The sequence below is a fragment of the Astatotilapia calliptera genome, chromosome 23, assembly GCF_964374335.1.
Source record: "Astatotilapia calliptera chromosome 23, fAstCal68.1, whole genome shotgun sequence".
In the NCBI taxonomy this organism is placed as follows: Eukaryota; Metazoa; Chordata; class Actinopteri; order Cichliformes; family Cichlidae; genus Astatotilapia; species Astatotilapia calliptera.
The window spans coordinates 27,612,717-27,626,281 of record NC_137443.1 but is presented as its reverse complement, the minus strand read 5'-3'; the positions used below and the strand labels follow the sequence as shown (position 1 = coordinate 27,626,281).

At 40.8% G+C, this 13,565-nt stretch overlaps 1 protein-coding gene across 1 annotated transcript in view; it reads right to left on the bottom strand.

Moving 5' to 3' along the window:
* The window catches only part of LOC113016711 (activin receptor type-2A), a 74,677-nt gene that overhangs the window by 15,252 nt on the left and 45,860 nt on the right, over positions 1-13,565 (bottom strand). The window contains exon 4 of the mRNA XM_026159766.2: positions 12,261-12,415. Within this exon, the coding sequence (XP_026015551.1) occupies positions 12,261-12,415 (155 nt within the window). The remainder of the gene's footprint in view (positions 1-12,260; positions 12,416-13,565) is intronic.

The following is a 13,565-nucleotide window of genomic DNA, read 5'->3' as shown; positions in this document are numbered from 1 at the left end:
AGTGGATGCTCATAATAAACATGAAAAGCAAAGTTAAAAATGATGAGGTCAGAGTAAATACAAGTAAGAGTTTGTAATACTCTTTGCTTTATATGATGTCAGGAGGGCACAAAAGCCTGACCTACCTGCTGTTCAAACCTTGTGTTTATATGGAACAGCCAATCAGATGAAAGTTTCTGAAAATGTCTCGTTTCAGAAAGAAGATGAATTGAGGGGCTGAATTAAGGGTTACTTTCAACTTGGAATCACACAAAGCTACTCTATTTGAGTCCGAAAATATAAATGAGGAGCTGTAAACGAGAAAAACATGTCCACTTTAAGCTCACTTTCTGATATGATTGTTATTCTGATCATGGTTTCGTTAACAAAATCAGGCTATAATACAAGGACACGAGCTCTGTTCACTGTTACAAAACAGTTCTCTAATTTGTCTCAAGTCAAATTCCTGTGTCTTTCCTGGGCTTTGTAGTCCAACATTTTAAATTCCGATTCCAATTTGACAATAAAAGTATAATTAGAGGAGTTGTGTTACATAAGCTTGCAAAAAAGCAATCAAGAAGAATTCCAGTGCATCTATCGCTCTTGGCAGTATAACTGATTATGATTCTGTTCAGTATTTAAATCAGCTCAGGACCATTTTACCGTGCATAGTAATTTGTCAGAACAATAAGCTCTGGTACATTTTGTTCTGACTGAAAATTAAAACTGATTTGGTGTTGATGTGATCAATAAATCGTCAGTAAACACATGCATGGTATTAACTTTTCCTCAGCCTTGCCTGTGTTGGGTTACAGTGAAACTGAAAAGTATTTGATGCTCACTCTGATCACAGAAGGATGTGGCCATGCTCAAAACCCCAATGTTGGCAAAAAAACAAAAACGTATGAGAACGTCATCTTAAAACCCTAAAGATATAAGCCACTATGGATTTGCCTGATAAGCATCAGACACAATCCTGAAGACGACCTGTCATTGCAGGACGCTCTTCTTTTCTCCATCGCTTCTGAAAACTCGTCTTTCTTCTGGGTTTCAGCCTGACGAGGGGGCCCAGCCCGCCAGGCGTCCTGTGGGAGTCACCGGATCCCTTGTCCGATCGCAGGGCGCTGTGGCCTCAAATGGGGGCGCATTACACTTAGTCAGCAGACCACAGGAAACAGGAAAACAGAATCTGCTGCTTCACGCCGTTCCTCCCAACCCTCAACCATCTCCTATGGCCTAATCAAGTTACACCTTCATCTATTACATCAAAACAGGTCTTTCAGTCTGGTTTGGGTGTCCTGGGTTTAGGTGCAGATAAGTAGATCTAACAAAACCAAAATGCCAAGCTTGGTTTTAGGACAATGAGTAGGTATTCTGGCTAAAACTCCATTATTGTAAGGTCATTTCCTGTTGTTGATATGGCCGTAAAGCTTGAGACCATGTCAACAACAAAAAGTTGTTGACATGACCTTAAAGGAGCAAGGCCAGGGACTAAAATCCCCGAGTTATTTAGTGAGTTACTTTTTTTCCCCAGAAAGGTCTGGCGCCATACTTCGACTCCAATTTGTTAAATTTTGAGCCAAGGTACATTTGCAAGAGGCTTATGCTTCCCTTGTACTTAAGCAATTTACACTCTCTCACTTGAAAAATGTTCCAGATAAGTGGCAAAGCTCCTACTTATGTAAAAACGTATCTGTACTCCTCCTCAGTCTGCAAATGAGATGGAAAAGCAAGCCGCAGTTTCAGTTTCAAACACCTCTGCCATCTCTGCATGGAAAAATGGTGAGCCATAGGTCTGAGCAGATACCATTCTGGAAACTGGGTCACATCACACACAATGTGTTACATAAACATCACAGGTGGAGATTCATACAAAGAAAAATATAAAAGGAGGGCTGCATTCAGAGCCGCGTTGGCCATTTTCCGCCATGCACAATGCATCTTCAGCAAGAAACAATTAAAAAATAAAATAAAATACACAACCATCCACCCATGCAAACAATCCAGGCACAAAAAAGAAAAGTCAACTAAAGAAGACACAAAATGGTGGTCTGGGATTGAGGTGGAGAATTCATACCAGGCTCTGAACCCAAAAAGGAGGGGAAAACTAACAGTGTTTTCATTTAAACTGCTCTTACCTCCACCATAATGTGAAAGGCGTGCTTGTTGAAAAGGAACATAAGAAGCAAACAGAGAAATTATTGCTATCTTCTTTCAGTTAGTGGATGAAATAGAGGCAGATAAAAAAGCAGGACATGATAAGTCAGCCCTGAATAACCTTTTGTTCCCCTCTTGCGCTCCAGAGCAGGGCTTCTAGTTTCTTATCCCACATGGATCATGAAGAGGTTAATAAGCATGGCTCCAAAGGCAAGATGGTACATTTTAGGAACTTAAAATGATGCTGAAAATAGAGACTGAATGATGTGTGAAAAGAACAGAAGATCACAGTGAAGCCGAACAAACACAAGTTAACAGCAACAGCACGCTGATGTCAGACACACAAAACTTTCCCGACAGAAGTCATGTAAGAGGCAGAAAGGTTGAGCTCAGAGAGTCAGACCTTCAGCTGAGGACACCAACATGGAGCTACAGAGAAATCAGACATGAAAAATATGCCACTCTCAACTAACGGCTGCTTTTATCTTGAAATAGATGCTTATAGAAGTGGAACTAGGGCTGGGAGATTGGATCAATATATCCAACAAGGTCTAAGTTAAGTTTGGAAGCGTAAAGCTAGTCGGTTAGTTTTAGGCGCTAAAATTAGGCGGTAAAATTTCAGTGATAAATATTACTTACAAAGTGTGATCAAGTTTTTCTAAGCACTGGACTATGAGAACTGGTAAATCTGCTTAGTTAACATAAGGTTCCCTTTTTGTAACTTTACTTCTCTTGTCTTTCCCCCTGCTTTCCAACTGGTTGCTAATACAGCCAATCCCTCAAGTCTATTATTAAATTTTTGCGCGGGCTTTTGGTGTTATGCTAATTTAGTGCTCTGCCTCCTGACAATGAACTTAGTAAATCAATGTGGTGAACAAGCCTTCTTCTTTTAACTTAGCTGAGGGTAAGTTGATAGTTTAACACAGTGACTGATGGACAGTCCCATTAGTAATAGTAGAACAGACAAATGTAGCGCTCCTGGAGACGATTTTATAGTGTAGCTGATATTAAGTACTGCCGAGTAAAACTTAAAAGTTTAAAACTTTTGAAATAACAGTGTACAATGGGCAAGCTAGCTGCCTCAAGTATAAGATAGCACATGTTGCCCCCAGCCATTTGTTTATTTAACTGAAGTCAATGGGCCACGTGTAAAAATAACAGGAGATTTTATTACAAAATCTGAGTTGATAATGATTTAAATACAAAATTCATTCTTTGTAAAGCCATCCAGAGAGGCAGTCGAGCCCTCTGGCAGGCTGGTGTTGACGCCCTAATGCTTCTAATTTAGATGCTGCGTAATGTCGGCCTTTTATCTTTTTGGTTTAAAACAAAAATAATCCAAAACAGGTGATTTGGATCAGCACATCCAACCTAACATGTTGGACTGATGGTGACCATTTGGAAATGTCAAAATTCTGCCTAAGCCGACACACAGCAGCCCCAGAATTATACTATATATTTGAAGCACACGTCTGCATATGAAACGATCCCAAACACTACACACGAACTCTATCATGTAAGAGTTCAGACACATTTTAAAGGCCAGCTGCTTTGTCCAACGAAAACAGAAAGAAAAAACGCAGTAAAGCAACAATCAGGTCAATATCAGCTTTGGATTTCTCTAACAGCACCTGCCAGCTTCATTTTTGCATCAAATGAGTTAATAAGACATGGTGTAGAGTCCACTGATCCTTTAGGACTTCTTTGGAAAGCTGCACCCAGACAAACAAGATGTAAGTAGCTCCATAATAAAGCAATTGATGAGATTTTGGTCAGAATCGATTGCTAAGATGGATAGAGATGAGAAAATAGGGCCCATGTTGAAGGAGAAAGAAAAAAAAAAGAAAAAGAGGCTAGACTTATGCTTAAATGCTGCAGCTCCAGGCCTCTTCGTGTGAAAGCTGTGGGTCTGTGTACTCAGACAGAATCAATTCCAGTTTGCCTCCACTTCGCACTGTGGTGTGAATAATGGAGGCTTGGTGGCAAGTATGCAGACCATGATGGACCGCAGCCATCATGACATAATGACAGAGTGCGACAGAAGGACTTTGGCGCATGAAATTTTCTGCGTTTCACACTGGGTTTTGTCATTTTAAGGTTTGGGAAGACGGCTAATTAAACAGAAAATCCAACACATTATTTTTTTTGTATGCTAAACCCACACTGATGCAAATCTGCCGCCTATATGAGAAAGAAAGGCCGGAGCTCTTTTTGTTTTACTAGGTATATTTCATTTCTGGTGCCTTGTCTTGTAAAATCAGGGAGCACAGCCGTGATAATGGATCCAATAACGATCATTAAGTGGGAACAATTACTTTTGCATTGTGAAGACTGCATGTTTCATTACCTAGCAGAGAAAACTAATGGTGTTTTTCTTTAAATGACTAGAAGGCTCCTTCGCTGAGGAGAGAACAAGTTCAAAGCTAAAAATGTGCAGAAATTCTTAACAAAATCACAAAACAAAGGAAATATTCAGGACAGAGTTTTCTTTAACTATGCAACAGCCTCCTGTTATTCAAATCCTGACTGAAAACATCTCTCTCGCTGACCCTTCAGTTTCTGGTTAGGTTCAACTTGGTGTCAGTGTATCATCAAATAATGGGTTTGTTGTTTTGGTTGCTGATGGTCTTATCTTCCTTTAAAAACATTCAATTCCTTTAATTTTAATGCCTTCAGATGCCGGTAACAATACTTCCCTTGTTGTGTTTGATCTGAGATCATCTGTCAATACTTGCATTAGACTGGATTAAATCTCATCTCATGGGCAAAATGTTCTCAGTCTCTATTAATCGTTCCTTTTCAGAAAAGGGCTCTTAAACAGATGTTTGATTTACCATTTGTTTGCGGATGACATCCGGTTGGTCTTTCTTTCTGACCTTGCTGATCTAAATAACTGCCTGACTGCCATCAGGTCTTAGTTAAGTGCTTAACCTCTACAGTTAAATTTTAGCAAAACAGAGACTCGTAACAACTGTTCCAGATAGCACCATATCAAAGATCAAATAATGCCTTGGGTCTGCCAAGCTCCTCTGTTAAATCCAGCTCATGTAACCTTGAGGTTATCTTGGACAGCTTCCTGTCAGGATCTAATTTTTTTCCATCTACGTAAGGACCATTGCTAAGTCTATTCTTGTGAATTCCAAGCTGGAACTGGAGAAAACTGCTCATGTTTTTCATCTCTTCTCAATCAGTTACTGTAAAAGTCTTAACAAATCGTCTCTGAATCAACTTCCATCAGTCCAAAATGCTAATCATCTCTTTTCAATTTCCAAATTCTTTTCACTGGGTTTCTGTCAGCTTCGGATTTTATTTGAACTTTTAAAGCTTTGAATAGTGAGACAATCCCTTCAGAGATTTTACTGACCTATTCTTCCAACTGGTCCTTTCTGTGTTTGGATTACTGGTGTTGCCTTGTACTAAATGTTCAACACAGGGCCTTTGGGACAGGCTTTTAGCTTCTATTATAGAGTAGGTAACCCCGAGCAACAAGGAACCTTTACTTATGTAAGCATATTGAGACTGTTTTTAATTAACACAATCAGCTTACTTTTACAACATTTTTGATTTTAAGATGTCTGATCAGCTGGAAATACTGATGAAGAAGTATTTCCAGCGTAAGTGGCTTTACTGTTAAAATCTGAACAGTTCCTGTTATCTTGAGTCGAGCTGACTGAAACCTCTCCACCACTTTTAAGTGAATATGACATTTTTGAGAAAAGACATAAGGATTGCACTACTGCAAAAAACTAAAAGCATGCAGAAAAAAATATTTCATCTCAATAAAGCCATAATTGTACGCAAATGTTATTAATTCCACAGCCCTACTGACAAAGAATCCATTTAATAGTTGACATGTGTATGAAATCTAGGGTTTACAAGGGCTAGAGAAAATATTAGCCAAATGCATGTTGGTAAATGTGGCACAAATCATAAGTGGAATTAATTTCCATTTCATTTATATTTATAAGATTAACTTCAAGGTGCTGTCCCCAAGTGGAAAGGAGAAACTCCCTTTGAACAAGAAGAAACCTGGAGGTTTTTGTCTGTGTGGTGACACCTATCAGGAGATTACTGCAGCGAGTCCTCATGCCCTCAGCAGTGGTGACATCACTGCTTGTGGTCGAAGTGACCGATGTAGTGTGCACAAATGGGCCATTAACATTTCTGTTGGTGGTGTGTATGCAAAGAGAAAAAAAGCCCTTAAAGATATGTAGTTCACGAGTGGGCGTTTGTTCCAAAAACACTTCCTGACTCTGCAATTCTTTTTATTGTTGTCCTCATTTCACAAATCAGTGCTTCAGTTAATGATCTGTTAGCATTTTCAGGTCCAGATTCAGGGGTTTTAAACACTCAAGAGGATATTAATAAGACATATACGTCTTTGTCTCTCTGGCTGTCTGTTCAGACTGCAGCTGCCTGTTTATGACATAATCGCATTGCTACTCATTTTAATTAGAGATTCAGATTAAATGTGCGCAGTGTGATGCAGAGCTCTGACATTTTACAAGATGAAGCAGTGTAGCTGGCACACGGATGCTGTTAGGGAGCGAGGAAAATGCTCCGAACAGGTATGATTAATAACTAGAACGACTTCCCAAACACACAGGACACTCTGAAATCCAACTGGCAACAGGTGTGGCCAATTTGTTGCTGTCACATTAATAATAAATGACCAAGAAGAGCGCATTATGCTCGGGTGTCGATGCGAGCATGACCAAGAATAAAACATCTGCTGATTTTTACATTTTCCCCAGAGTGGCTGAGAGCTGATATGAAATGAGGTGGCAGAAGTTTTCACTTGATGGATGTCTCTTTCAAAAAAATCCAAACAAATTATTCTAATTTAATCTGACAAAGTGTTTTAACTGCGAATTGGAGGAAGATGTTGACAATTTTTCATTCGCCCGTGGACCACTTTTGCATAGATAATACAATACTGGAAATTTTCTGGCATACTTTTTAAGTTTGCTTTCCAGAGTTAGATGAAGAGTTCTCTGCCATTTACAAAGGCAAATTCTTATATTAAGCATGACCAAAATTTAAAATAATGAAGTTCAGGCTTCAGACTGCTCAAAATGCAAACGTTTAGTTAGTTTTTCAACTTTTAGCTCTGTGTGACATCTCGGATATAGGAAATTAGGCTCCACCCACCAGCTATTTGTGAGGGGCAGCCAATTAGAAGAAAGATGGCTTAAAGACGGAGGAGACAACAGATTTTTGCTACCTTTAGAGGCAGAAACTACTCAAATTCTTTGAGCTCCAATAAAATAACCAGGGTGGCTGCTCTGGAGTCCAAGAATCTATGAAAAAGAGCATTTATAACGCTTAATTAGCAGGTATACCATGGTCTGACATACAGCACTGCTATAACTTTGGATATAAAAGAGAAGATGAAATATCAGCGACGTTTGGAGGGTTAGTGAAAGTGGGCTAGCTAACGACTAGCTACTACCTGGTGGCTATCTACAGAGCTATGGTTAGCTACTGTAAACACAGTATAGCAGGGATGATCTTAATTTCAGAGAGGCGCAAATATATGTCGAGAAAAATAAAGATACTATGTAGCGGCAAAGTTGGGGCCATGTGAGCGATTCTTTTCTGAAACAGATCCCTCAACAGTTTTGTGGGACTCGTTACAATTAAAAGGGAAAGCAGGTTAAAAGACAAGAGGCTCATCGTCAAACACAGAAGACAGGTGGACCCGGAAACAGGGTTGATATGTCGTCACTTAACAAGCAGACAGGACACCTTTAAATGCCTCACTTCATCGAGCAGGTGTTGCACGTCCTAAATGAGTAACCTCTGTTGTAACAGAGGGTGTCTGTGGTGTTTTTTTGTCCCCTTCAACAACTGAATTGCTAGCAGCCGTCCTTGATGACTTTGCAGGCTGTTTGAGTGATTGTCGGAGTCACCTCTGCTTTTATTTTTTTAAAGCGGCGCCCGTGGTGTAACTGAAAAACATCAACAGCACCACACACATACGAAAAAGAAAAAAGGCAGCAGAAATAAATCCCTCCATATCTCCTCTCCCCACTGCACCCACCTCTCTCCACTCCATCTCCTAAATTGAAAAAACAGGTTTAATCAATTGCAAAATAAGCAACGGACACAAAAGTGGCTGCAGAGGGGAACCGCAAGCGCACCTCCCGTTTGTTTTACCCACCTTCACGCAGCGGGCGAGTGGAGTTTACCTCATCGCCCTCTTCCAGAAATGCATATTAGCTGACTTTTAAATACATTCCTTGTGAGTTGAGTGACCTCCTTTTGCTTCCCCTCTCCTGTCCTTGCACACCTACTCATTCATGCAATAATGCACTCCTGCACGCACACAGAGGGTTACACACATGCAGCATGACTCCATTTGTTCCACCCTGGCTATTTTATTTCATTTCACTCCCCTCTGATTTTACAAATCTTATAGGTGCTGCATTTTTCTAATCCCCTCTGTATCATCTTTTGTTATCTGATCCACTCTTTTCCCCCCAGTGCTGATCTTGTTTTGTTTTCTGTTGTTTATTTATTCATTTATCTGCTCCCAGGTAAGATGCTTCATAAGCTTCTTAGCGGTGTTGTTTTTCCATCACCATTGGTATCCAGATTGCATTGTGTTGCTGTCTTTTTTATCCTCTTCCTGCCGTGCTTTAGCACCGTGCAGATACAATAGCCAAGTTAAGAGAACTGCATGTCTCTCTTCACTCCCACCCCCACACTCCCCATTCTCCCACCCACCGCCAACACCACCACCACCACCCTCGGAGGCAGAGCTGCGAGCGTCTCTCTCTGCTTAGTTTTGTTTGCCTATATAAAGCCTCATCAATAATGCAGAGGCCCCTGACTCCTCTCTTCCATACTGTGGAAGCTGTGCATGGGTTTTCTTTTTCCCCTGCTGCTGAGCAGCCGAGAACATCGCTGCTGCTGTCGGGTTGAAACAGCCTCCGAATCACAGAAACTAAATTAATCAGGAATTTGGTGAAATGGTTTTATTCTCAGTCCTAAAACAGCGAGAATTTGTGGGGTGTCTGAAAGGTTTATGACAGCGTTAAATCAGGAAACACGATGAGCGTGGTGACTAAGAAAAGGTATCCATTTACCGTCTTAGTATTTCATTAGGGCGTACATTAAATGGTGACATTTGAAGCTAGCTAGAGGCATGCAGGGGTAACCAGTACACCAAAAAATTCTGAATTTATTTGTAGATAATCGCCTGCGTCTCTTTGTTTGTTCCTCTGGGAGCGACTACCTGTATCAGCAACATTGATCCATGTGTGACTGTCAAACACGCCCCAGAACAGCCACATGCACACCAAAGCACCACTCGCCGACTTGTTCCGGGTTGGCGCCAACATTAAACAAACATCCATCAAACCGAAGCAGATATCAGCGGAGGAGGAAACAGCGGGACGACGTCTGAAGACACATGGATCACATATAATCAGCTAAGCTGACGTATCCTCAGGAAAAACTCCTGGTATACTTCCTACAACCCTCTGAAATCTCCGCTCATCATTCATATCAGTGACTATACAACTAACATCATGACTGTTTATTTAGGGCAGTGCAGTTGCAGGCCTGAAATAGTGAATGTAGACTGGTTTTTATTCTGCTATTAGTGCTGTGAAATATATTTCCTAAGATCTTGTGCAGTTTTCCTTACTGTTAACACTGCTAGATTTATACCTTTAGATTAATTTATATTGTACAGTCCGAATGGTTAATAAATGCACCGAAATTTTGTTCTCATGTCCACTAATTAGTTTACATTCTGAATGACAATAAAGTGATAAAAAATAAAAAATAAACCAAAAACTGAACCATGGGAGCCTGTAAGAAAACCCGAAGCGGATTAGATGAGTCGGATTTGGAGACATCTTGTTTAAAAATATCTTTTTGTGGCTCTTACTGGAGATGGTGTTGGGTGTGATTTCATTTCATGCTCAGCATGATAAATATTTCCCTCTACTTTCATCCTTTGTGCGTTTTTAAAGCATTTCAGGAAAGAATTCCAAAGGGAAGCGCCCAAAAACTGTCACACATGTATGATCTGCTAGCATCATAGACTCGCTGAGCGCTATGTGGCCGTAAGCTTGTCACCCGTGTTAGTTATTGTTGTTATTAATTGCTCATATTCCTTCAGCACCAAAGTAATCCATGGTAACTGTGCCTCCGCCGCCCTCACACTCTGCAGAATTGCTCGCATTAATAACTGATGGTCTGAGGGTGTCTGAGGGTCAGCACTCAGCAGTTCATTAATTGCTAAATGAGACAGTAACAAAAGAAAATGACCAGGGCGCCCATGCACACGGGCTCCTTTCAAAGTGACCGCAAGTCACCAGCTCTTTGTCCTTCGGCCACGTATAGCTTAACAGAGTAATCACTGTGCGGGAAATTGTGTCAGTACACATAGCGGTACTTAGCAAAAGAAAATGCGAAAACCAAAATATAAGCAAATGTGGTATAAAAAGACACTTAAATGAAGTTAAACAAATAACAAGAGGTAGTGGCTCAACTGCCTTTAAAATCCACAATAACAGTAACAGCTTTTCCCCTCATTTATAGCTCTCAGGCTAACAAATATTTTAGTGTTTTATTTTATTTTGATGTAGAAAACGCTAACGCTAGCAACTAGCACAGCTACCATTAGCCTAACTAAGTGTTTAACATTTAATGTGATTAAATTTAAATGTAAATTTTAGCCCGTTAATTTTTAAGGACGCCCCGCCTTCTATTGATACTTATTGCTGGCGTGGACATGGACACATCAGTTGGCTAAGTGGAGTTGTTTAAAGCCATGCCTTTCCATCAGATAACTGCATCTGTACCTTACACCCACCCATTTTCCACTTCCTGTCACTTGCTTGGTGGATTTACTTGTTTACACATCACTTGTTTCACACATCACCAACCGTGTACTTGATGATGTCTTTTATAGACTCAAGTGGTGAAACATATTATTTAAGGTCTTTACCTTACAATGTAAAGAACCCTGAGGTGACTGCTGTTGTCATTTAGCGCTACATTAATAAAATTGAACTGAATGAAAAATAGTTTTGTTTTCGTTTTTGTGCATATTTTGCACAGTAATGTGTGTTGATCGAGTTTGTCGAAGTATCTCTGTTTCCAGGTATTAAATAAACTTCGCAAGGTGACACAGTCTCTTCGTCAGACATGCCCGGGCTTATTTCATTGTTTTGTCCACTAAGTAACGTAAACCATTGCTATAGCAATGACATTGCAGTGTGACAATTTCACTAGGGATAATCTGATATGGAACAGGGCTAATTGTAAATAACCCCCCAAAAAAAGGGCACAGGTATTTTTTGATCAGACTAATCGCACTTGTGTGTGATTAAAAGCCTGTCTGACACACTCTCAACAATACAGTTCGGCTCATCTCCTGACTCCTCAATGTGGTGAATTAAAAGCGAGTCTGAGATGAGTTTGCTCTGAAAAGAGACCCGCAGGAAAAAGAAAAAGACAGAACCAGGGCTCCTCTCATCCTTCTAAACAGGACTGAAATAAGAAATTGTAAAAGCAATTATCCAGACGTAAACTCTCAGCACAGCGTGTCAGCTCTGGCTGACCATCGCTCCGTCCCTCGGCTGCGCAGGGCAGGAGAGGCCAAGGCTGTTGAAGCCCACTGATGGAAGTGGAACAGTGGTGAAGCTGAAGGTTGGTTAAACAGAGAAGGCAGTGTGCACACTGCACCTGACTGCAAACTTCAAATAATGCACAACCTTTTTAAAAGCGAGCAACTGATGAAGTCATGTCAGAAATAAATATTAACCTCAGACCACATACGGACGTCTCTTGTAATAAATTTAACCGAACTTTCAGGTATCAGAGGACGAATCCTCTGACATGCAGGAACTGACTGGTTTTACATTTCCCCTTTGTTTGCAATTAACAGATGGAAGTCAGACCTGATGGTCACCGAGGCTGAACAGACAGAAAGAGAAACTAACTGCATCAGCAAGCAACTTTGAAGAAAGAGGACACCGCAGCCTCGCCACGCTGTGTGACTGACAGGTGACCTCTGAAATCAGACGACAGCGACGAGCAAACGTGAAGACTGAGAGACAAACCGGGATTAAAGCAGTGATGGGCTGGACTCTGGTGGGACTTACATGTGTGGGGACGAGGGCAGCTGGGTACGCCAGTTTGTGGTGCCTCCACATCCAGAAGGAGAAGAGGACGACCGCGGCCAGGCCTATGATGGGAACCAGTGAGTAAAGCAGGGTGCTGAAGAGCTGGGGCTTCTGGGAGAACGGGTTGGAGGTGGCTGTGAGAGGAGAAACAGACATTATATAAGTCAGTCTGAGCTCCCTCGCTTTGTAACCACATTGTTCATGAGCTCATGGACTCGATCACAATTTTCAGGTCATAGCGAATAAATGATATAGGTAACTTTTACAAATCATAGTCATAATTAGAATTAGAAAGGAGGATTATCTGGTATGTTCAACACCAAGATGGTAACAATGAAAATGCTCATCTTAAAGCTTTGTGATTGAAACAGTGTCTGAAATCATGGTGATTATGTCCACCTTTTATACTGCATATGTAATGAAAGCTGTGAAATATCGACACTCAACCTTCTGAAGCACAAATCTCCGGGTGGAATGCAAAGGACATGCTTTCTTTCGCTGGATTAGTACCTTTTGGGGTTTTGTTTTTAATATTTCAAGCTGTAAAAACAAGCATTAGATGTTCAAAATGCCCAGTGGGATTTAAACTACGCGTGACCCAAGGGTCCCATAAGGAAAAGCCAACTAAATTAGGCTTCAGTGTGTAACAGAGGCAGAAATATTAGAAAGACTTCATTGCTCAACACGTCTCTTTTAATAGTTCTACAAAAATGACCAATGTGCACGACTAGACAAACAAACTTCAGCTGAAGTGAGGAGCCATGATAATAGATCGCCACGGTGCATTTTTGTTCAACCAAACTCTCAAGGCAGCATATGAAATAAATAGAAAGAATATAGGAGTTGGTAAATTGGCTATTGCTAAGTTGTTTAAATTGGACAGTAAAATCGTGAATAAATAAAAAATAAATAACAGATAAATGACAACAGGGCAAAACTGAGGGTTCTGTCATTGTTGAATTGAACGTGCGATGAATTTAAGGTGTGCGGTGCCCTGTACAACTCCAAAATCAGTGAGTTTCTGTTAACGCTGTATACGACAGGCTCCGTCTACAAGTGGAGTACTTGAAGGAGAGACAAAGTGGTGCTTTCTGCCACAACCTCACCTACTTTCAAAGTGCAGGGAGAGCACGACAGATCTGAATATGTTAAAACACCAGCAGCACTTTGTGTGTAAAGAACAACTTCACTGATTCGCTGACGTGTCTCGTCTTGTGGCCTTCATCAGGTTCCTGGCAGTAAGATAAACCGTGCCCGAGCGTTAAAATAATACAGAATTGCTCA